The sequence below is a fragment of the Pecten maximus genome, chromosome 5, assembly GCF_902652985.1.
Source record: "Pecten maximus chromosome 5, xPecMax1.1, whole genome shotgun sequence".
Lineage (NCBI taxonomy): Eukaryota > Metazoa > Mollusca > Bivalvia > Pectinida > Pectinidae > Pecten > Pecten maximus.
Window position 1 is genome coordinate 43816457 of NC_047019.1, and position 23473 is coordinate 43839929.

Below are 23473 nucleotides of genomic sequence, written 5' to 3' on the forward strand. Positions count from 1 at the left end.
GTCAACTGGATGCCCTGTGCTTACACCCTTTTTTATGACATTATTTGTACAGATCTAGATATTGTACAAATAATTATATAACCTGTAAAATCTGACATGACATGTTGTTGGAAAGTTCTCAGTAAACATAGACTGATGTCTGTACAGAAGTATTAGAGACCAATTATTGCTTAATAAAAAATAATAATTGTACAGTTTTTAAAGAAAGTAATGTCATACCGGTGTTCTGAGGCAAACCATTCAAATAATATGTAATATTTCAAACAACAACAATGACAACACAAATAATTGTTTGATACACAAAACATTTTATTAAAGAAAAAATATTCCTGTCATTCAAAATCACATTTTGAAATCTATGATTACATTTACCATCCATATAAACATTACATGACAAAATGTATCCTCTATTTCTATAATTGTTTACTATCTACAATCTCCACAACGAAAATCAGAATTTGGGCAATGATGCACCTACAATTAATATGTGTTAAAGAAGTGCTTTTAGTTGGGAAATATCAATAAAAACATCTGCTAAAATATGATATATATACGATAGTTCTCACTGCTAAAATCCTAGATCAAGATATAAATTCAAGAAAGGAATACCTTGATATCAAGTGTGTAAGATGCAGGGGAGAAAATTGACTGATATCTATCTCCTGAGAAAATAACTAGTTCAGGAGCAACAAATGTGGCCAAACCTTTGCCAGGAATGTTAGGAAATAGGTCAGGGTAATAGCTTTACCTAATTAGTATTAAAAATAAACTTTTTCAAAAAAACATGGAAACATTCAGAGCACAACAAACAAGATAAGAGCACATAATATTAGTGGATTGGTGATCAGGTGACTGGCCTCCCCAACTTGACATGGTACTGATGTAGACACGTTAACTGTGTGTGACGAGTTTGTGAACTGAAAGCGCCTTTCAAGACCAGACGTTACTGGGTTGGATTTTACTAGGTACTGTGACAGCACATCGATATCCAGTAAATCTGCAATACAAATTGATATTTCATTATGATATATAATAGCACTGCTCTTGCTACAATATCCGTTACTGTAAACCCAATATTTTTTATGTATTTTTGTATTTAATGTTTCTCACTACATTGAGTAGACATACATGTATATCCATCACTGACGAGATTTATTATTGTTATTGATATCTGTAGTTATCCTGCACCTTTTCCCTGCTATATGTTTTATTAAAATCTTATAACTTGATAAAAAAATAAAAAATAAATTTATAATTATGGCAGTACATATTTGGTTTCACTAACGATAATACTGTATTGGTACCACATCTCATGGTGGTCCTCCAGTACAGAGTGACCGATCCTCACAATAACACTGTATTGGTACCACATCTCATGGTGTTCCTCCAGTACAGACTGACCGACCCTCACAATAACACTGTATTGGTACCACATCTCATGGTGGACGTCCAGTACAGACTGACCGACCCTCACAATAACACTGTATTGGTACCACATCTCATGGTGGTCCTCCAGTACAGACTGACCGACCCTCACAATAACACTGTATTGGTACCACATCTCATGGTGGTCCTGTAGTACAGACTGACCGACCCTCACAATAACACTGTATTGGTACCACATCTCATGGTGGACGTCCAGTACAGACTGACCGACCCTCACAATAACACTGTATTGGTACCACATCTCATGGTGGTCCTCCAGTACAGGCTGACCGTCCCTCACAATAACACTGTATTGATACCACATCTCATGGTGGACGTCCAGTACAGACTGACCGACCCTCACAATAACACTGTATTGGTACCACATCTCATGGTGGTCCTCCAGTACAGACTGACCGACCCTCACAATAACACTGTATTGGTACCACATCTCATGGTGGTCCTCCAGTACAGACTGACCGACCCTCACAATAACACTTACTGTATTGGTACCACATCTCGTGGTGGTCCTCCAGTACAGACTGACCGACCCTCACAATAACACTTACTGTATTGGTACCACATCTCGTGGTGGTCCTCCAGTACAGACTGACCGACCCTCACAATAACACTTACTGTATTGGTACCACATCTCGTGGTGGTCCTCCAGTACAGACTGACCGACCCTCACAATAACACTTACTGTATTGGTACCACATCTCGTGGTGGTCCTCCAGTACAGACTGACCGACCCTCACAATAACACTTACTGTATTGGTACCACATCTCGTGGTGGTCCTCCAGTACAGACTGACTGACCCTCACAATAACACTGTGTTGGTACCACATCTCATGGTGTTCCTCCAGTACAGACTGACTGACCCTCACAATAACACTGTATTGGTACCACATCTCATGGTGGTCCTCCAGTACAGACTGACCGACCCTCACAATAACACTGTTATGTACCACATCTCTTGGTAGTCCTCCAGTACAGACTGACCGACCCTCACAATAACACAGTATTGGTACCATATCTCATGGTGGACGTCCAGTATAGAGGGACCGACTCTCACAATAACACTGTATTGGTACCACATCTCATGGTGGTCATCCAGTACAGACTGACCGACCCTCACATTAACACTGTATTGGTACCACATCGCACAGTGGTCCTCCAGTACAGACTGACCGACCCTCACAATAACACTGTATTGGTACCACATCTCGTGGTGGTCCTCCAGTACAGACTGACCGACCCTCACAATAACACAGTATTGGTACCACATCTCATGGTGGTCCTCCAGTACAGACTGACCGACCCTCACAATAACACTGTATTGGTACCACATCTCGTGGTGGTCCTCCAGTACAGACTGACCGACCCTCACAATAACACTCTATTGGTACCACATCTCGTGGTGGTCCTCCAGTACAGACTGACTGACCCTCACAATAACACTGTATTGGTACCACATCTCATGGTGGTCCTCCAGTACAGACTGACCGACCCTCACAATAACACTGTATTGGTACCACATCTCGTGGTGTTCCTCCAGTACAGACTGACCGACCCTCACAATAGCACTGTATTGGTACCACATCTCATGGTGGTCCTCCAGTACAGACTGACCGACCCTCACAATAACACTGTATTGGTACCACATCTCATGGTGGTCCTCCAGTACAGACTGACCGACCCTCACAATAACACTGTATTGGTACCACATCTCATGGTAGTCCTCCAGTACAGACTGACCGACCCTCACAATAACACTGTATTGGTACCACATCTCATGGTGGTCCTCCAGTACAGACTGACCGACCCTCACAATAACACTGTATTGGTACCACATCTCATGGTGGTCCTCCAGTACAGACTGACCGACCCTCACAATAACACTGTATTGGTACCACATCTCATGGTGGACGTCCAGTACAGACTGACCGACCCTCACAATAACACTATATTGGTACCACATCTCATGGTGGACGTCCAGTACAGACTGACCGACCCTCACAATAACACTGTATTGGTACCACATCTCATGGTGGACGTCCAGTACAGACTGACCGACCCTCACAATAACACTGTATTGGTACCACATCTCATGGTGGTCCTCCAGTACAGACTGACCGACCCTCACAATAACACTGTTATGTACCACATCTCATGGTAGTCCTCCAGTACAGACTGACCGACCCTCACAATAACACAGTATTGGTACCATATCTCATGGTGGACGTCCAGTATAGAGGGACCGACTCTCACAATAACACTGTATTGGTACCACATCTCGTGGTGGTCCTCCAGTACAGACTGACCGACCCTCACAATAACACTGTATTGGTACATCTCATGGTGGTCCTCCAGTACAGACTGACCGACCCTCACAATAACACTGTATTGGTACCACATCTCATGGTGGTCCTGTAGTACAGACTGACCGACCCTCACAATAACACTGTATTGGTACCACATCTCGTGGTGGTCCTCCAGTACAGACTGACCGACCCTCACAATAACACTGTATTGGTACATCTCATGGTGGTCCTCCAGTACAGACTGACCGACCCTCACAATAACACTGTATTGGTACCACATCTCATGGTGGTCCTCCAGTACAGACTGACCGACCCTCACAATAACACTGTATTGGTACCACATCTCATGGTGGTCCTCCAGTACAGACTGACCGACCCTCACAATAACACTGTATTGGTACCACATCTCATGTTGGTCCTCCAGTACAGACTGACCGACCCTCACAATAGCACTGTATTGGTACCACATCTCATGGTGGTCCTCCAGTACAGACTGACCGACCCTCACAATAACACTTACTGTATTGGTACCATATCTCATGGTGGTCCTCCAGTACAGACTGACCGACCCTCACAATAGCACTGTATTGGTACCACATCTCATGGTGGTCCTCCAGTACAGACTGACCGACCCTCACAATAGCACTGTATTGGTACCACATCTCATGTTGGTCCTCCAGTACAGACTGACCGACCCTCACAATAGCACTGTATTGGTACCACATCTCATGGTGGTCCTCCAGTACAGACTGACCGACCCTCACAATAACACTTACTGTATTGGTACCACATCTCGTGGTGGTCCTGTAGTACAGACTGACCGACCCTCACAATAACACTTACTGTATTGGTACCACTGCTCGTTGTGGTCCTGGAGTACAGAGTAGCCATCTCCACCCTTTATGATGAACGCTTGAGCAACAACTCTGTATACTTCTGTATCGATCAAGGGACTATATTCTGGAATGTTACACCGTCTACATCTCGCTTCTACTGACACCACTCTTTGACCTTTAGGCTGGCCTAGATCATATTTCACCAAAAGACCTGTGGAAACATGAATTAAGATGATAAAGAAGTCGTAAGATTTTAATGTCTGCAATGATTTCATGTCTGTTAATGTTCTTTGAGGTGGTCAACTTCCTTTCTGGATGTCTACAATTCTGGACTCTTACATCACTGACGAGTATAGTATAGTTTCATATTCAGCATTCGGTATATATTTCTACCATTACTAAAATGTGCTATTTGTGATAGATTTGTCTGTAATGAATATCTGACATCGAAGTTCATTAGATGTTTAAAGGCAATATATATATATATATTTATTACATTTTTACCAGTGAAATATCGAAAATTATTCTTTCTATAAAAGTGAAAAATATAACTTTGTTTTTTTTATATTTTATCACTTTTTTTTCTTCTGATTTGACCAATTAGAACCCTACTTACAAACGACAATGGGAAACATTAAGATTTATAGCTCCCCGTCATCTTATATGACGTCATACTGCAAGATTGAATACATAACGTCACGATTTGGCATACATTTGTGAACGTTGACGTGGACCGCAATGCATTCTGAGGGGGAGATTGAGTTGCCTCGGTATATTTTGCTATAAAATGTAATAAACAGAATATCTAACAGTTTCTTCAGTAATACCAAATATAATTCACTCGTGTGACTGGTAGTACTGAAGACACTGTTAGACATTCTCTTTTTCATTGGCTAGAAGAGCTGCGTACTGTCTCCGAGGAAAGAGTAACATATCTGGAGTTCCATGTATTCAGAAACTTGTAGGTTTACGTTACGGTTCCATCATGTCAGGAACAACAGAGAATATAACGAAACCGTAATTCTATCTCAAATGTGATAGAAGGCAGTTAATATTCAAATGTGAAAGACTCCCATGCCTAGCTATACCGAAGGTGTTTAACACGTGCACGATCATTAAAGTCAAATGTCGATTACTGATGCTTACAATCTTATAACTATAGGAAGTATATAAGAAATTGATAACATTCTGTCCAGACCTAACGTTAGGGAACATGCTTTCAAAAATAGAATAGTAAATAGTTGGAATCAACTGCTCACAACTGTGATATATTCCCCAACCTTAACTACTTTTAGACTCAATATACATTGGGTCAACCCTCCAATGTAGTCTTTACTTTCGTGTTACTAATGTATAATGTAGAGCTGTATAAACGTCCCGTCTAATATATTGTGATTGGCCATGAACAAGCGTCAACAGTATCAATAATCATGCTTACGAAGACGCTGACCACCATAAACCACGATGTCCTTCGGTGTGTGAAACACCTTTGTTTCTGACACTTTCAGTTAATGATAATTTATTTGTGAGTTTTAATTACCTGACATTTGAAGTAAGGCACCGGGTTTATCAATAGGATCGTAATTTTCCACTGAGTGTTCCAATGCTTGACGAAGGTATTTGCCCTTTATATCAATGACGTCGACGCTATTTCCGAATGGCATCAGGGTTAATAGGTCACCACGGGTAATATTACCTGTAATAAAGAGCTCCAGTTAGATCATCTTGGAAAACAATGGATCTTTTATTAAGGCGTATTATTAGTCCCCTGCCGTTTGAAAAACGGGGGGACTATAGGTTTACCCTCCGTCCGTCTGTCTGTCCGTCCGTCTGTCTGTCTGTCCGTCCGTCTGTCCGTCCGTCTGTCTGTCTGTCACGCAATAGTTGTACGGACAACTCCTTCTAAAGTACTACTCCGATTTTAATGAAACTTGGTATACATGATCAGTATAACATGTAGTTGTGCATCCCACATTTTTTTTTTCGAAAAACTAATTTTCAAAATGGCCGCCGACTTCTCATTGGTTCAGACTTGTCCGGACAACTCCTTCTAAAGTACTACTCCGATTTTAATGAAACTTGGTATATATGATCAGTATAACATGTAGTTGTGCATCCCACATTTTTTTTTTAATTCATTTTTCAAAATGGCTGTAGGCTTCTCATTGGTTGAGGCTTGTCCGGACAACTCCTCCTAAAGTACTACTCCGATTTTAACGAAACTTGGTATACATGATCAGTATAACATGTAGTTGTGCATCCCACATTTTTTTTTTAATTCATTTTTCAAAATGGCTGCCGGCTTCTCATTGGTTGAGGCTTGTCCGGACAACTCCTAAAGTACTACTCCGATTTTAACGAAACTTGGTATACATGATCAGTATAACATGTAGTTGTGCATCATACATTTTTTTTCAAAAATTCATTTTTCAAAATGGCCGCCAACTTCTCATTGGTTGAGACTTGTCCAGACAACTCCTCCTAAAGTACTACTCCGATTTTAACGAAACTTGGTATACATGGTCAGTATAACATGTAGTTGTGCATCATACATTTTTTGTTCGAAAAACCAATTTTCAAAATGGCCGCCAACTTCTCATTGGTTGAGACTTGTCCGGACAACTCCTCCTAAAGTACTACTCCGATTTTAACGAAACTTGGTATACATGGTCAGTATAACATGTAGTTGTGCATCATACATTTTTTGTTCGAAAAACCAATTTTCAAAATGGCCGCCAACTTCTCATTGGTTGAGACTTGTCCGGACAACTCCTCCTAAAGTACTACTCCAATTTTAACGAAACTTTGTATACATGATCAGTATAACATGTAGTTGTGCATCCCAATTTATCTTTTCGAAAAAAAACATTTTTCAAAATTGCTGCCGGCTTCTCATTGGTTGAGGCGTGTCCGGACAATCCTAAAGCACTACTCCGATTTTAACGAAACTTGGTATACGTGATCAGTATAACGCGTAGTTTAAAAAATGGGAAATAAATAGTTGCACTCCTGGTTAAGGCAGGGGACTTTGTATTGCTGTTGCAACACTATCCATCCTTGTTCACATTGAAATTTTTTTTCCTGAGGTAAAGGTACATTGTAGTTAATTACTGTCTAAACTCTAAGATCAAAATAAGAAAGTATCTTGTCTGTTTGACCGTATCTTAGATATTAATGTAAAGTGTCGCCCTCCAAAGAATCATTTATATGAAAAATAGAAGCGATAACAAAGAGAGGTCCCTACCTTATTATTGGCCGTAGTCGTTAATGGATGGGTCCCTACCTTATTATTGGCCGTAGTCGTTAATGGATGGGTCCCTACTTTATTATTGGCTGTAGTCGTTAATGGATGGGTCCCTACCTTATTATTGGCTGTAGTCGTTAATGAATGGGTCCCTACCTTATTATTGGCCGTAGTCGTTAATGAATGGGTCCCTACCTTATTATTGGTCGTAGTCGTTAATGAATGGGTCCCTACCTTATTATTGGCTGTAGTCGTTAATGGATGGGTCCCTACCTTATTATTGGCTGTAGTCGTTAATGGATGGGTCCCCACCTTATTATTGGCTGTCGTCGTTAATTGATGGGTCCCTACCTTATTATTGGCTGTAGTCGTTAATGAATGGGTCCCTACCTTATTATTGGCTGTCGTCGTTAATTGATGGGTCCCTACCTTATTATTGGCTGTAGTCGTTAATGGATGGGTCCCTACCTTATTATTGGCCGTAGTCGTTAATGGATGGGTCCCTACCTTATTATTGGCTGTAGTCGTTAATTGATGGGTCCCTACCTTGTTATTGGCTGTAGTCGTTAATGGATGGGTCCCTACCTTATTATTGGCCGTAGTCGTTAATGGATGGGTCCCTACCTTATTATTGGCTGTAGTCGTTAATTGATGGGTCCCTACCTTGTTATTGGCTGTAGTCGTTAATGGATGGGTCCCTACCTTATTATTGGCCGTAGTCGTTAATGAATGGGTCCCTACCTTATTGGCCGTAGTCGTTAATGGATAGGTCCCTACACCTTATTATTGGACGTAGTCGTTAATTGATGGGTCCCTACCTTATTATTGGACGTAGTCGTTAATTGATGGGTCCCTACCTTATTACTGGCCGTAGTCGTTAATGGATGGGTCCCTACCTTATTATTGGCTGTCTTCGTTAATTGATGGGTCCCTACCTTATTATTGGCCGTAGTTGTTAATGGATGGGTCCCTACCTTATTATTGGCCGTAGTCGTTAATGGATGGGTCCCTACCTTATTATTGGACGTGGTCGTTAATGGATGGGTCCCTACCTTATTATTGGACGTAGTCGTTAATGGATTGATCCCTACTTTATTATTGGACGTTGTAATTAATGAATGGGTCCCTACCTTATTATTGGACGTTGTCGTTAATGGATGGGTCCCTACACCTTATTATTGGCCGTAGTCGTTAATGGATGGGTCCCTACCTTATTATTGGCTGTCGTCGTTAATTGATGGGTCCCTACCTTATTATTGGCCGTAGTCGTTAATGGATGGGTCCCTACCTTATTATTGGCTGTCGTCGTTAATGGATGGGCCCCTACGTTATTGGCCTTAGTCGTTAATTGATGGGTCCCTACCTTATTATTGGCCGTAGTCGTTAATGGATGGGTCCCTACCTTATTATTGGCCGTAGTCGTTAATGGATGGGTCCCTACCTTATTATTGGCCGTAGTCGTTAATGGATGGGTCCCTACCTTATTATTGGCCGTAGTCGTTAATGGATGGGTTATTGGGTTTAGACATTAATGAAAATCGGTTCCTACCTTGTTCGATTGGGGCTCTGATTCCGCCCGAATTGATGATAGCTATGGCAGCCTCAGTCCATGACGTGTTGTCTGTCTGACGTCCGACGAAGTAGTCAACCATACTGTCAGTTATCAGATTTCCTTTACGGACGAAAAGAATCAAAACTAAGCAATAGAAATAGAAAAGAAATGGATCGAATATAACTTATTGAAAAAGAACAAAGATATATTTTAATCTTGTTTGAACTGTGTGCATAGTAACGGCATGTTTATAATATTCCTACAAGCAAAGCTCGGTAAGATGTTTCAAAATTGGAATGTTATTCAGCTTCAGTTTGCTATTCGACATGTATGTGGCGTCCTTTTGTTGGCATAAAGTTCCAGAATTATTTAATATTTCGGAGAGTACTCGTTGAATTCTATATCTCACATTTTGGATTTCTGTAATTGCCCAGTTGTTTCGTGACTTATGTAGTCAAAGTATACGGTATCACGGCTTCATTTTACAAGGACCATATCCTATTATAGCAATTGTGTTCCCTTGAAACACAAATTTCACACGTTTTGTCAAAATTCAATAACAGATTAACACATTACATGCCAATAGCAAGGTCTCTGGTTAGCCATGGTACATACTTACAATTGATCACGTTACGTCTGTTAGACTACGCCATGATAATGATTATAGGTGTGTAAATGGATTTGCTATTTGGATGAGCATTAATGATGTCGAACGTTAAATCTACTAGTGCACCAAAACCCACATGAGTGTTACAACTGCTTTCCATAGAAACAGTATAATGTGTTGAGCGATAGTGCTGGCTCATTTTCCCTCATTAGGAATGTCCCGTACCGGATCGTCTGTAGCCTCTCCTTATCGTTAACGTGTGGTAAACCCCGAGTGGGTGAACTTCGGTACTGTTCAGAATGGGGACGTTGTTTTCTTCGTTTTCCATGATTATGTTAAAGTGGTATGACTACATTGAAATCCCAGTACACATGTAACACGGACAGATGTGTTCATTTTAGACTTATTATTTTAATGATTCATACTTTTTTTGTAATTTTGTATTTCCATTACTGTATTAAATCACGCTGTATAATATTAATGAGGACGACCACGAACATGTTCCTTTTTGAATTAAGTTTGATTTGTCTCCTCTGTAAGGTATCCATTAATCCTTGTCAACATTTCTTGTCGAGGGTACTGTTTATCGTTCAGACTTTCCATTGGTAGCTATTCATCTATATACATACGTAAAAGGTAACAGCATGCAAGTGATATATATATATCATAATGTATATCACATAGGTAAACCTGTCTATTGGCATCGAGTCGCTGCTATCTAAGATGAAGTCCTAATGGTACAGACTACGTGGAGAAACGGCCAGTGTTCTTTGATGTTTTCCCTATCAGACGTATCTGTTATCATTTCCGAGCATAATTGGTTCCTTCGGCACTAGTGTTTGCGGTGTCTATAGTGACCATTTCTTCCGGTCTTTTCTGTGATTGGACAGTCCTCTGACTACCTCGCTCTGCCTACCTAATTGGCGTCCATGACGAAAGGATGTAATATGTTTTGACAAACGCAAGGCTAAATGAAGACTAACTGACGGACAACAGATAATTTAACTTGAGTGTTACAGAAAATTAATAAATATTACATAATGTTCTTAACGACTATTACCCATATTGCACTCCCTCAATCGACATACAGTGCTGCTCCCTTCAAGGTACACTGCCGTTTTCCCCATCACCACACTCTTCTCCTTAACCAGGGGCACCAATAGGTTTGCAACCTCAGCCTCCGTTGCTGGATCTGTGATGAAAATGTGGTTTATATATATAGGTAACAAAGCAGGGAAATGATAATGAGTTATATAACAGAATAAACAGTACATGTACCCTGTATACACACATCATTAAACAGGTTTGGGTAATGGGCAATACGAACTCCTACTGCATTACCGGAAACAGAATGCAGTTTTATACTTACGTTAACATTTCCTCTCTATACCATATGAACAACTTACAATATACGACAGATAATTAAATGAAAAAAAAAAAATCCTCTTAAATGTACTATTAATGGAACTAATAGTTCACGATTCCTACCTCTCAACAGTAACTTTCTACACGTGCTCTTTCTCATGGAGAAATAACGCTCCCGTAAAACCGCTATCTTAGGAAGTACAACCGTATTTGATCGTGAATCAGTTCAAATGTTTTCAACTTTTGCATTGTTCTTGTCTTAATGTGCAATAAAACCATACTTTTGACAAATGTCGCTGGATCTGAAATTTGGGTACTGCCGTCGTCATGAGAACTATGTGTGACGATGTTAATGGTAGAAACGACTGCTATATATTGAGTGGTATGAGGACAGAATGCGGGTATGGTATTACTGGAGGACTTACGGGCTTAAAGTGGTAGGAAGCACCTTTCTCCAAATATTTCGTGTCAGCTTGTACGCTTGCGTTGTGTCAGACAATATGTAACGATAACTGAACATTCTGACATTCACGATGGCCTGCACTTATATATATGTATATCTTGTCGGTATGTGCGTGTTTAATTTTAAACAAGTTCACTATAGTTCTGTACACGTATTCGATTCCATCCAAAACTGTTTTCTGTTACTTCTAGTTTAAACGAGAATTAAGTGTGGTTTGCATTAATCTCACGTTCATTTTCATGCTCATTTCGGTTGATAGTACTTTAACCCGAAGCGGAATTCGCTAGGTTTATATAGTGGCAATGCGGCTTAACACATAACATTAAGAATACACTATCTCCAGGGGACTGTATCGGTGTCTTCTGGAGAAATAATGCTTCAACAAAGGTTGTAGCATTTGAAAAATATTCTACAATTTACTTAATTTGACCTTTAAGCAGAAGACGCTTACTCTTCCCGATCACCAGTCCTATTCTCCATGTATTATTTGAGGAGTCTTCATGCAAATTCATGATTTTGTTACTGCCGTTGAACCATATGTTGACGACAAAAGTACTTCACTACCTGAACGAGTGTTGATTGTATTGAATGTTCTGACACAACCAGTAATCCGCATCCCGCTCGTGTTACGGTGGCGGTGATTGGCTGTACTTGAACTGGGCGGAGTTCGAATTCAAATGTTGACAACACCGGAAAATGAAATATAAATTTCGGTACATGAGCAACAAATTTATGTTTTTTTCTGACCTGAAAGAAGCTTCATAGTAACTAATTTATCAACCATCGGTATACACAATCGTTTTATTTTATATTCAATCAGACGGATATCGTAATTTAAGCAAATACTGCTAGTTTGAATTCTCCCTACGTGGAGAACCCATGTACAGAGCAGGACACACGTGCACAACAAGTCGGTGTCCTTGAAGCCCCGCCTACTTTAAGCGAACTGTCCAATGAGGAAACGTTTTACTCTCTGAAGCCGCGATTTATTTGTAATGGATAATGTACTATTGATACTGTTCGCAATAGTGTTATACTTTCGTCGTTCACAGAAAGGGGTTCAACGGCAGTGATATTTTGCCCTCTTTTGATTGAGTTTGAATTATTATTATAATTTAGGTATTCTTTGTTGTTTCGTTCTTTATACATTCCATTATAAGGAATGATCAAAGGCTGAGTGCTATATAAACTTTGAACACTAAGTTCTTAAATATCAACAATTTTAAAATACTAAAAACAGCTATTGTTCCGAGATAGATTTGATTATTGATTGATTTATTAAGTGACAAATATAAAGGATCTTAAATCATATCTGGGTTGAGTATATCTCATTATGGTTTACCTTTAGCAACTGATTTGTCCAGCAGTATAGGGGCACCTTTCCATTCTGTGACACGCCCATTGTCGTCAAACGTGACGTCGATGAAACCGAGGTATTTGCCAGACCAGTACGCCTGTACTACCAGTGTCTCCTCGCCATTCTCCTTCGTGACCACAGTAGGGTAGGGACCCTCAGGGACGTCGTTTGAAGGAGGAGTACCTGTGTAATTCGTTTGATAGTTATATGACTATATAACGTGACAATGCACTTTATCATAAATTAAAAAAAAATATGCTTGATAGACTTTTCGTGAGTCCTAATGTTCTATAGGTCACATTACTAGATGTAGAGTAGAGGTGACGTGTTCAACAAAGTAGTGTTGCAAAAAAGCATGTACACCCACAGCAGTGCTAGGAGCAATCATACTGCCAACGTTTAAAGGATCTGGCCAGATAGTGAAGACACATGGGTTAATATGGCGTTGTGTTCCGGTAAGACTATCCACAAACCGTACGTTACCCATGTATTATAAAACATGTTTATGTCTACACACATACTTACCCGTGTATAAAACATGTTTATGTCTACACACATACTTACCCGTGTATAAGAAAGTGTGAGTATGTCCACCCACTATCACGTCTAATCCTTCCACTTCCGCTGCCAACTTCATATCATTCCCGTAACCATAGTGACCGAGACCAATGATTTTGTCTATCCCCAGTTTGGTCAATTCCTGTACCTCTGCCCTCACGGATGCCACAACGTCTTTGAATTTAACAGTTTTATCTGTGGAAAGAAAGATAGATGATACTAAAAAGGCAACAATGAAATGAAACATTTTGGTATGGGACGATTGAAATGGTCAGAATGCCTGATAGGTATGCTTGTCCCATCTCTACGACTCATCCATAAAGTGTTGGTTGACATAAAGTGTTGGACTTTGTACATCCCCCATTCACATTTGGTAAGGAAATTGTTGGCAACAGTGTCGAGGCTGCTGGATTAAAGTGTTTTTAACCTTCTTATGTTTTTGCTTTGTTTCTTTAAGGATACATAGTTGCCTTGCAGTATTTGTTTTAACTGTTGATATGATCTGAATTTGCATGTATAAGTAAATTTTCTTCAAACGTTCTTAGAATTTTAATTATATATTAACTTGTTACTGGCTTACATTCAAATGAAAAACTAAATATGGCATTGGGGTATCGCCTACAATAAGATAAGATATTCATCAGCCAACCTGCGTTAGAAATGAAGGATGTTTCCTCGGTCGTGTAGCCAATAACTCCAATTTGTTGTTCCCCAACTCTCAAGATGACATGTTTGCCTATTTTCTCCCTCAGTCGCGGTTCCCCAGAAAGGTCCAGACTACAGCTGAGGACAGGGAACACTGACGTCACATTGTCGACGAATGGCACCAACCCAGCTACTCCATTATCAAACTCGTGGTTACCAACAGCCTTGCCACGATACAAATTAGAATTTTCATTTCATTTAAATAAAACAGCGTGCAATGATAGCATTAAGACAATATACCACAGTGAGTTGTCTATGTAGTTGTAAAAATATCTTTAACGAAAGCAGTGATTGAAAATCATATTTGCGAGCTTTCAAAAACGCAGCTTTCCTTTGTCAAGAAAAGGCTAAGCTGCCAATGACCAATACTTGGTACCAGCTCACTATTTGGGTATGTGAAGAATCGGGAGTGGAAAGATGTTTGTTTTTTTCAAGTTTTATCTAAAATATCAGTACACTTCTTTAGTGACGTTCGTTGGGCTTGTTCCGCTATTTGACAAATTGTTCTAGGTGGTCCTTAATACGGGGTGACTGCATGTACGACAATGCCCAAACACACGTTTGAAAATGAATTACATTTGTACATGTAGTTGGACCTTTGGTCTCTTTCAAAAAAAAAAGATGTCACACTGGTCATATAAATACTGGATATCAGGACCGATTATCTTTCGCATCTTACTCAGTGTTTGAATGGTTTAAAATCCACTTCACTACCGAGAGATTTAAGTTCTCTTGGAGACGATTCGACAGATCTACAGCAGCAATATGTATAGCTTTCCAATGTCGGCTACCTTTCGTCTACAATTATATACTTTATCGTCTGTAAATCTAATTCATTCCCAAGACACATAAGTGATTTTGTGAAACTTCTTTCAGAGGGAAAATCGATGTGGATTTGGCACTCTGACATGACCCATGGGTTATCTGCACGACAGACCCTTTCTTCCCACTGTTTATTGGCCCGTACCCCGTCCTATAAATCTAATCAGTTGGGAACAGTGAAAATATTTGTACCTGGTATCCTAGACGGTGTCTTTTTGATCTTCAAAAATCCACGTTAAAGATGAACTGTCGTGTTTGTCTTTGTCACATAAAATATAAACGAAGTATACGACATACGGCTAGCATACATGTATATACTAAATCAGTGTACAGATATATGTATATATTAAACCAACTAGTGTACATGTATATACTAAACCAACTAGTGTAGATGTATATACTAAACCTACTAGTGTACATGTATATACTAAATCAACTAGTGTACATGTTTATACTTAACCAACTAGTGTACATGCATATACCAAACCAACTAGTGTACATGTATATACTAAACCAACTAGTGTACATGTATATACTAATCCAACTAGTGTACATGTACATGTATATACTAAATCAGTGTACAGGTGCATGTAAATACTTAATCATTTAGTGTACGCGTACATATATATACTAAATCAGCTAGTGTGTATGTACATGTATACTACATCAGATAATGTACATGTAAATACTAAATCAGCAATTTTTAATTTTTGTATTAATATTGATATTCCGTCTATTTATTTTGTAATTCAAATATATGTATTGGTGTCTAATTCATTAACGTTATTGTTAATTCCATTGTAGAGTTATGGATATGTAAATAGAAATGCAAGGGCTTTGAATAGCTGCTTTCAGTTTTGGAAATGGATGAAAGTCTGATGGTGCTAGATCAGGTGAATAAGGCGGATGCTGAATCAATTTAAAGTCAAAATCGTGAATGACAGTCATGGCAATGACAGACTTGTGCACACGAGCATTGTCCTGATGGAATAGCACAACTGTGGTGAGCTTTCCGCGGCGTTTAAGTTTAATAGAAGCATGTTATATGCCACTGATTGTTTGTCCCTTTTGGAGATGGTATTCAGAAGATTACCATCTGCATCCTAGAAAACCGAGGCCATAACCTTCCCAGCTGAAGGAACACTCTTTGCCTTCTTTGGATGGACCCATGTTTCATCCATAGTGACAAATCTCTGAAGAAAGTTGACAGAATCTTCCTCAAAAAGGTGAAGATTAGCCTGTCAGTCCTACAATATGAATTTTATTGACCATTTCTTGGGTTGCAATATTGACAGGCCTTCCAGGACGGGGGTCATCCTCAAGTTTCTGTCGGCCGCGCTTAAATTTCGCCACCCACCCTTTCATTGTAGCATAAATAGGGACATCTTTCCCTAGTGATGCTACCATATCATTATGGATATTCTTAGGTGTTAAAGCTTTTTAATGCAAATATTGAATCACTGCTCTTTCATCGATTGTCTTGTTTACTTTAGAGTGATACCTTGTCGGAATAAACTAACCAAATGAGACCAGTTCTTGGGTACACAGCCCTATATAGTCAGAGCAGAGTAGGACTTAAACAGAACATCCTGGAGTATCTCCTTCAATACGAGGCTCACAACATATCAATCATCCCTCGTATGTTCGTCCTAGTAAATATAAATCATGGCTTACAGGTGGTGAATTAACAGCGGTCATTTTGATACTGGAGTATGACTAGCCAATTTATCATTTATTCACGGAGCAATGTTGATCCGGTTATCAACTACATATATAATATAATAAATGATATATCTTGTATAATTTGGTTAATTACTGGATCAACATTGCTCCGTGAATAAATGACAAGTTGACTTGCCATACCGGAGATATAGAGCCTGGGTATAATATGTTATATTCGTACCTGTAGAGGATCATTATTACAACTGTTTTACAAACACAAGCATTCTTTAATCCGAATGTCAGTTGACCAGTTAACGTTACTCTCGGATTTCGGCCATTAGCGCCTGTTTAACTAACTTGAAGTGAGATCTTAGCCGACCCGTATTAATTAGATTCATTTTAATGATATTTCAATATGCTTTGTAGTGATTGTAAATATGATATTGTCCGACAGATATTTTTTGGCATTTTCGAAATAGCAAAGCGCTTGTCCAAGTACTTGGATGGGTTTGGATGGGACACAACCATGTGCAGGGATTTATATATAAATTCTGATATATCATCTAGAGGCCATCATTAGTAGGAATTTTCTTAATCGTAATAAGGTAGCGTGTGCGTATTAGTACTGCACAAAGAAAGATTGTATTCTATAGGTATTCAAAGCTAACATGGTTTCTATGCAGCTGGAGAATTTACCAAGGTTTTCGGTTCAATTCTGATCTTCCCTCCGGGGGTTTAGATGTTAGCCTTGTGTTAATAGAGCTCTGAGTCCAAAGGCCCAGCTTAACAGAATCAGAAATACAGTATTTGTATATATAAAGATTATATAAGGCAATGCAGTCGTACAGAAAAGAACGTATTAGATATGTCCTCATTGCCACACTATCTCACTTCTCATTATTATAATCGTCATTCTAAATTACAATGCTGTTGTTATTCTATATTCGTCATTATGTGATGTAATCTTACCATGATTTGATTTATATACGGCGATGTTCGGTATAGTTTTGTTACCGTTCGATATGCTTTCATCATTAAATAGTGTAATGTTGTCAACATTCGATATACAACATTCATTATCATTTGATGTGATTATATGGTATACATTTATGTATAATGTACAGCTGTAACGTGATTATATGGTATATATTAGTACAATGCATGTATAATACATGTAATAAACATAATATGATTGATACTTACATTATAATGCGTGTGTGAGTATACTATCATTATATACATTCATATAAGGTTCCTTTACACTGGGAAAGTTGTAACCATTCAATGTAGTATAATGATGTTTCCAACAGGTGCAATGTAGTCATTTGTGCATTACTCGATCAGAAATCATTTTTAAAATATTGCTAATTATATTGCCACAAATTGTAATTTTATCTCTTGAACGAAATATGTAATATTTCCTTTATGTATTTGATACATTTGATGAGCAACTTTCCTTCGACAGATATTCGTATGATGTTCAACGTTTCGTTCAACAAAGAAAGATATCGTTTTGGCGATCAAATTTTAAAGGAAATCTGTTAGTGATCAAGAAATCTTAACAGGTTAGAGAGCTGGCCTCCGAGGTCGTGTGTCGGAATATAAACATTTGTACAACGAATTCACCTCTTGATCCTCCGTGTTCCTACATAGCTACGGAAGCCATTTCGCGTACTGACAGGTACATAACAACCTAGTGACAAGTTACTTACACAGGTAAGAACATACACGTGGACTACTAATGGATTTAATTTTTGTTTATTAAAGGATAGTTTTAAAGACTTATGTAAGAATTCCATTATTTCTGCGTTAGATACTTTGATAACTTCTAAAAGTTGGTCGGTCGAGAACTGGAACGTCGCTATTAGTGAGTATAGATAGATTAAATGGTTAAGACTTACTCAGTGTAGCGCTGTTAGCGAGTACAGGTTCAATGGTTAAGACTTACTCAGTTTGATGCTATTAGCCAGTACAGGTTCAATGGTTAGGACTTACTCAGTTTGGTGCTATTGGCGAGTATAGGTTACCATGGTTAAGGATTACTCAGTTTGGTGATATTAGCGAGACAGGTTCAATGGTTAAGACAAACTCAAATGGATGCTTTTATATTTTGTCTTTGTACCTAACAATTTGTTTTAAGATTTTACCAGTATGCGACCAAACTACAAAGAATTTCGATAACGAAATTTGTATGTTACCTGGCGAAAATGTTTTTTGGATGTTTTTTTCCATCTGCATATTTTGGTCAGTCATTGTTGTGATTTTAAAACCAGTATTAAAACATAATGAAATTTCAAAATATGTAATTGCACATTTTGCTTTTTGACATTGTATTACCAATGGTTGTGTGTGTGATGCATGTCTCTAACCCAGTTAGTACAGTACTTGCTGATAAAGCTACACAGTTAATATTGTTGTAACTTAATGAGACTTTAGATTATAAAATGTAATATTACGCCGGCTAATCTGTGAACTAGCCAGTGTTCAAGCCTTATTCTTATTGACCAATATTAGCCATGATAAATGTCGGTACTAGTCGACGTCATTATCTCTAAGATAAGAGCTATACCTCCTTGTAGAGAGTGTAATCACAAAGCTTGGTGGTTCTGTCGTGTGATACGCCCGTGTCAGGAATATTGTTATAAAATCATGGCCACCTCATATAAACTTTGAATTGTTTGCTAATTAATTTATGACCGTTATAAATGACAAAGCTTTTCAAGTGCCCGATGTACATTGAATCATAAACCCTCATACATCGAATCTACGGACTCTTTTTAAACTTCATGATGTATCCACTTTTTGAGTTGTAGATTTATATAGAGCTTTCTGTGTTTACAATGTTTCGCTATAGTTAAAGGACAAAAAAATATTCCGAAAGATGGAACCTAGAAAATTGTTTATCAATTCTTGATAAAATGTTTAAGAGAAAGTTTAAGTTTGTGTTATTGTTATATGATAATTTTTATGTGTATTTAAAGTATGGTAAAAGTAGCATGTGATAGTTGTGTAACCAATGAAATCCCTCCCTGTGTGTGGACATTGTAGTAGATATGTCTATTCCGAGAGGTCCTCGTCGTCAGGAACATACCTTGTCCTTAAAATGTCATTTAAATATCCTTGTTAAGTCGGTGAAATTCCTGACGTACATGCATTCAGCAGTTGTCCATCAATGTATCTCCCATGTTTCTATTAAAGTTCAAAGGTCACCGCACAGTGTAGTACAGCTAAAGTTGCTCTTAATACGATTATTGTTCTAGGTGAACTATGACTACTACCAGCTATATATATAGACAGTAATAAAAAGTCCACGCCCGAACACAATTCGGCTAAAGACACTTCTTATTTTATAAAACATGTATAGCTGTCATGACGATTTCAGTCAATAATCATCATCATCATCAACATCTTGTATGCCTATCGCTGCTTTATTCCATCCTTAACACTGGGATATGTACGACGTGGATTTTACTTTTGTAGAACATTATCTATATCTGGCAGGATTCTATTATGAATTTCAAAAGTCGACGAATGAAAACATAAAATATTGTACTATTTTGGGACTACATATCAGACGCTGTAGAATTTAGTTTTCAATTTCTGTATTGATCCAATTTTTCACACCGTATATCCTGTTGGAATACGTCTATTTTTTGTTTGTCTTTCGCTGTCGGGTTGTTCCACTTTTCTGATCCATATAGATATAACACAGCTGGTAGCATTAACTTCTTATAAATGTTTACAAATGGTAGCGGCTTAGTATGTGCACAGTCTGATTTGAACACCTAAGGTTAGCCGGTAGTCAATTCCCAGATGAACGATGACTTCTGTCTGCCAGACACCCATGGTATGTTTGTATAATATAACCTCACCTTACTGTTCACGCTGAACCCCCGTAATACGTGTTAAGCAGCATTTTGAACAAGTTTCCGGTTACCCCAAGTTCACACAATTTATGAAAATACCTTTACGATGTACGGTATCGAAAGCTTGATATATGTATCGAAGAATATGACATTCGTGAAGGCTAAATGATTCCGTGGTGCAGCTCCTTCCTTTCTCGGATCCTTGTTTGTTAGGGAATTTAATAACTGTTTCTATCCGATTACGAATTATTTTCTCTGTCAATTTGTAAATGATAGCACAAAACGAAATAGGGCGGTAATTATCGCATGATTCTTGTTTTTATACCCCCTTATAAAGAATAATTATAACTCCCGTTTTCCACGTTTTGGGTACTTTATCAGAAATCTGAATTCAGTTGGACAGTTCTCTTATCTTGTCAATACGCAGTTTGTTAGGTCATCTGACCCGAAGCGTCAGGATGACCTGTAGCCATCGTGTTCCGTCCGTCGTAATTATTTTCACATTTTCGACTTCTTCTCATAAACTACTCAACCGATTTAAATGGTGAATTGTGGTATCCAACCCCCGGGGTCTAAAGGCCCTCTGATGATCCTAATCTGGAAGATTACTTTCATAGGTGGAAGAATCCTAAGGTGTTTTACAATTGATACTACTTGAATTGACACTTTACATGATAACAATGAACATTACTCAAACGGAGCAAGACTTTTACCCTTACCAAGAGAAACAATGTATGAAGCCCGCGGTAAAATACAATAAAAAGTTATACAATAACGGGAAAGTAAGATTACAAATCACGTACGACATTGCAAAATGGAATTAAATCTGGATATTATAGTGTAGAAATTACAAATGTATCTCAACTTACACTGTTAAACATCCGCTAATAGAATCACTTCATTGTGAATATACATTGTGTATATAACCAAACCGCTACAGCCGATATTTACCAATTCCAAAATGTTTTATTTGATATCAGAAAACACATAACCATTTAATAAAAAATAAATGGTGGAGATTTCTGAGAATTTTTTTGTCTGTGAATCGAACGACTTATCGATCATATTAGTTGTGCGTATGTAACAAGTGGTTTTGTTTATCTTCGCAGTTGTTTCATTTCGTCCCACAAAACTCAGTCCAAACTGCGGGCAACGGGTAGTAATGCAACTGCGAAGATAAACAAAAATAAAAACATTCCTACAGAGCACGCGCTGCCATGACACCGATTCAACTTGTGCTGTTATTTTGTTTAACCTTTTATTTTTACACCTTTTTTTTGTTTGTACACGACCTAAGCTGTTTTCTAATTAATTACAATAGGACTTACTTTGGCGAATTAATAATCGACCGACGGGATCATTAACACAAACGTAGCGAGGGGCAGATTGCCTCGAAAGTTCAACAATTTATACTACATGACCAGTTATATTTACTAGTATATATAAAGAGAAACTCGACAACACGTCTAAGCGCTTTCGTCGCATCTTGGCGATTCTTCGGTTTGTTTATAAGATAGAAAGATATAAGATAAAGGTGCCTTTTTATTCCTTACCAGAAGCAAGCTGTACCTATGTATACGATCAAATATCCAGACAATAGATGTATTACAAACCCCGTATGGTACCATGATTAACGTTAGTCCGAGTTTTCTCTGGCCCTGTCACCATACCTACACCAGACATGGTGACAGGGCCAGAGAAAACTCGGACTAGATACTAGATGTAATCTGGTGTACTTCATTACCAGGCAACATTCGAAATAACTTCGTAATTTAGGTAATGAACATAGATGTATATGTATCAAAATGTCACATAAAATACATCAAAGCAACATCTTTTATGTATAATATTAAAATGTCACACAGGTAAAGTCCACCAACTTTTATATATAATATTAAAATGTCACAGATAAAGTACATCAAAGCTACATCTTTTAGGTATAATATTAAAATGTCACACAGATACAGTACATCAAAGCTACATCCTTTATGTATAATATTAAAATGCCCAGCCTTACAATGTACATGCATGACACGGATCTAGATGATCATGTGACTGTTACTCACCATGGCATCATAACTAAGTTCCTTCATGAATTTAGCGGCCACTAATCCTTTATAGTGACTGAACCATAACGTACCCTGGTAGTTATCTCCGGCGTTCAGCAGCACGTGTTCAGGGTACTGCTCTCTCAGTTCGTTAACTTTAGTAACGCGTCTAGAAATCCCACCAAAGCATTGGCCTTCGTCCTTATCCTTCTGTTTGCACTCGGAGGAGTACTTGTTCATTTCCTCGACGTGTGCGTGAATATCATTAGTATGGATGACAGCCAATTTGAATGAGCACGTAGCATATTGAAATAGACACGAAGAAAAGACCAAGAAAACTGGGAGAAAACACCGCATAACTGACAGTAAATGTTGCATGATTGAGGTGACGTTAGTTTCCAATCACTATTCCACCATACCGAATGCTACTTGCAGAGTTGTTGGAGACAGTGTAGATAGTGAGACGATCGGAGCTGTACTGGTATCCTGGGTACATGTGCTATGAGTACTGGTAGCTGTATGCTACCTGTCCAGATAAGGCATGTCTATATCAGTAGCCATCAGTTAAATGAATCTCGCACTTTGCCTGCCTACTGTAATACAAGATGAAGCTTCTCAGCTATATCAATAACTGGGTT

The 23473-nt window shown here is 38.6% G+C and overlaps 1 protein-coding gene across 1 annotated transcript; it reads right to left on the reverse strand.

The window, feature by feature from the left end:
- Positions 1 to 285: 285 nt before the first annotated feature.
- On the reverse strand, positions 286 to 23352 carry LOC117328124 (snake venom 5'-nucleotidase-like). Its single transcript, XM_033885509.1, has 9 exons — positions 22854 to 23352; positions 14382 to 14601; positions 13739 to 13927; positions 13160 to 13357; positions 11050 to 11181; positions 9380 to 9502; positions 6127 to 6282; positions 4594 to 4797; positions 286 to 997 (listed from the first exon to the last, which is right to left on the reverse strand). The coding sequence occupies exons 1-9, from the start codon at positions 23211 to 23213 to the stop codon at positions 795 to 797; spliced, it is 1785 nt and encodes a 594-aa protein (XP_033741400.1). The 5' UTR covers positions 23214 to 23352; the 3' UTR covers positions 286 to 794.
- Positions 23353 to 23473: the final 121 nt, after the last annotated feature.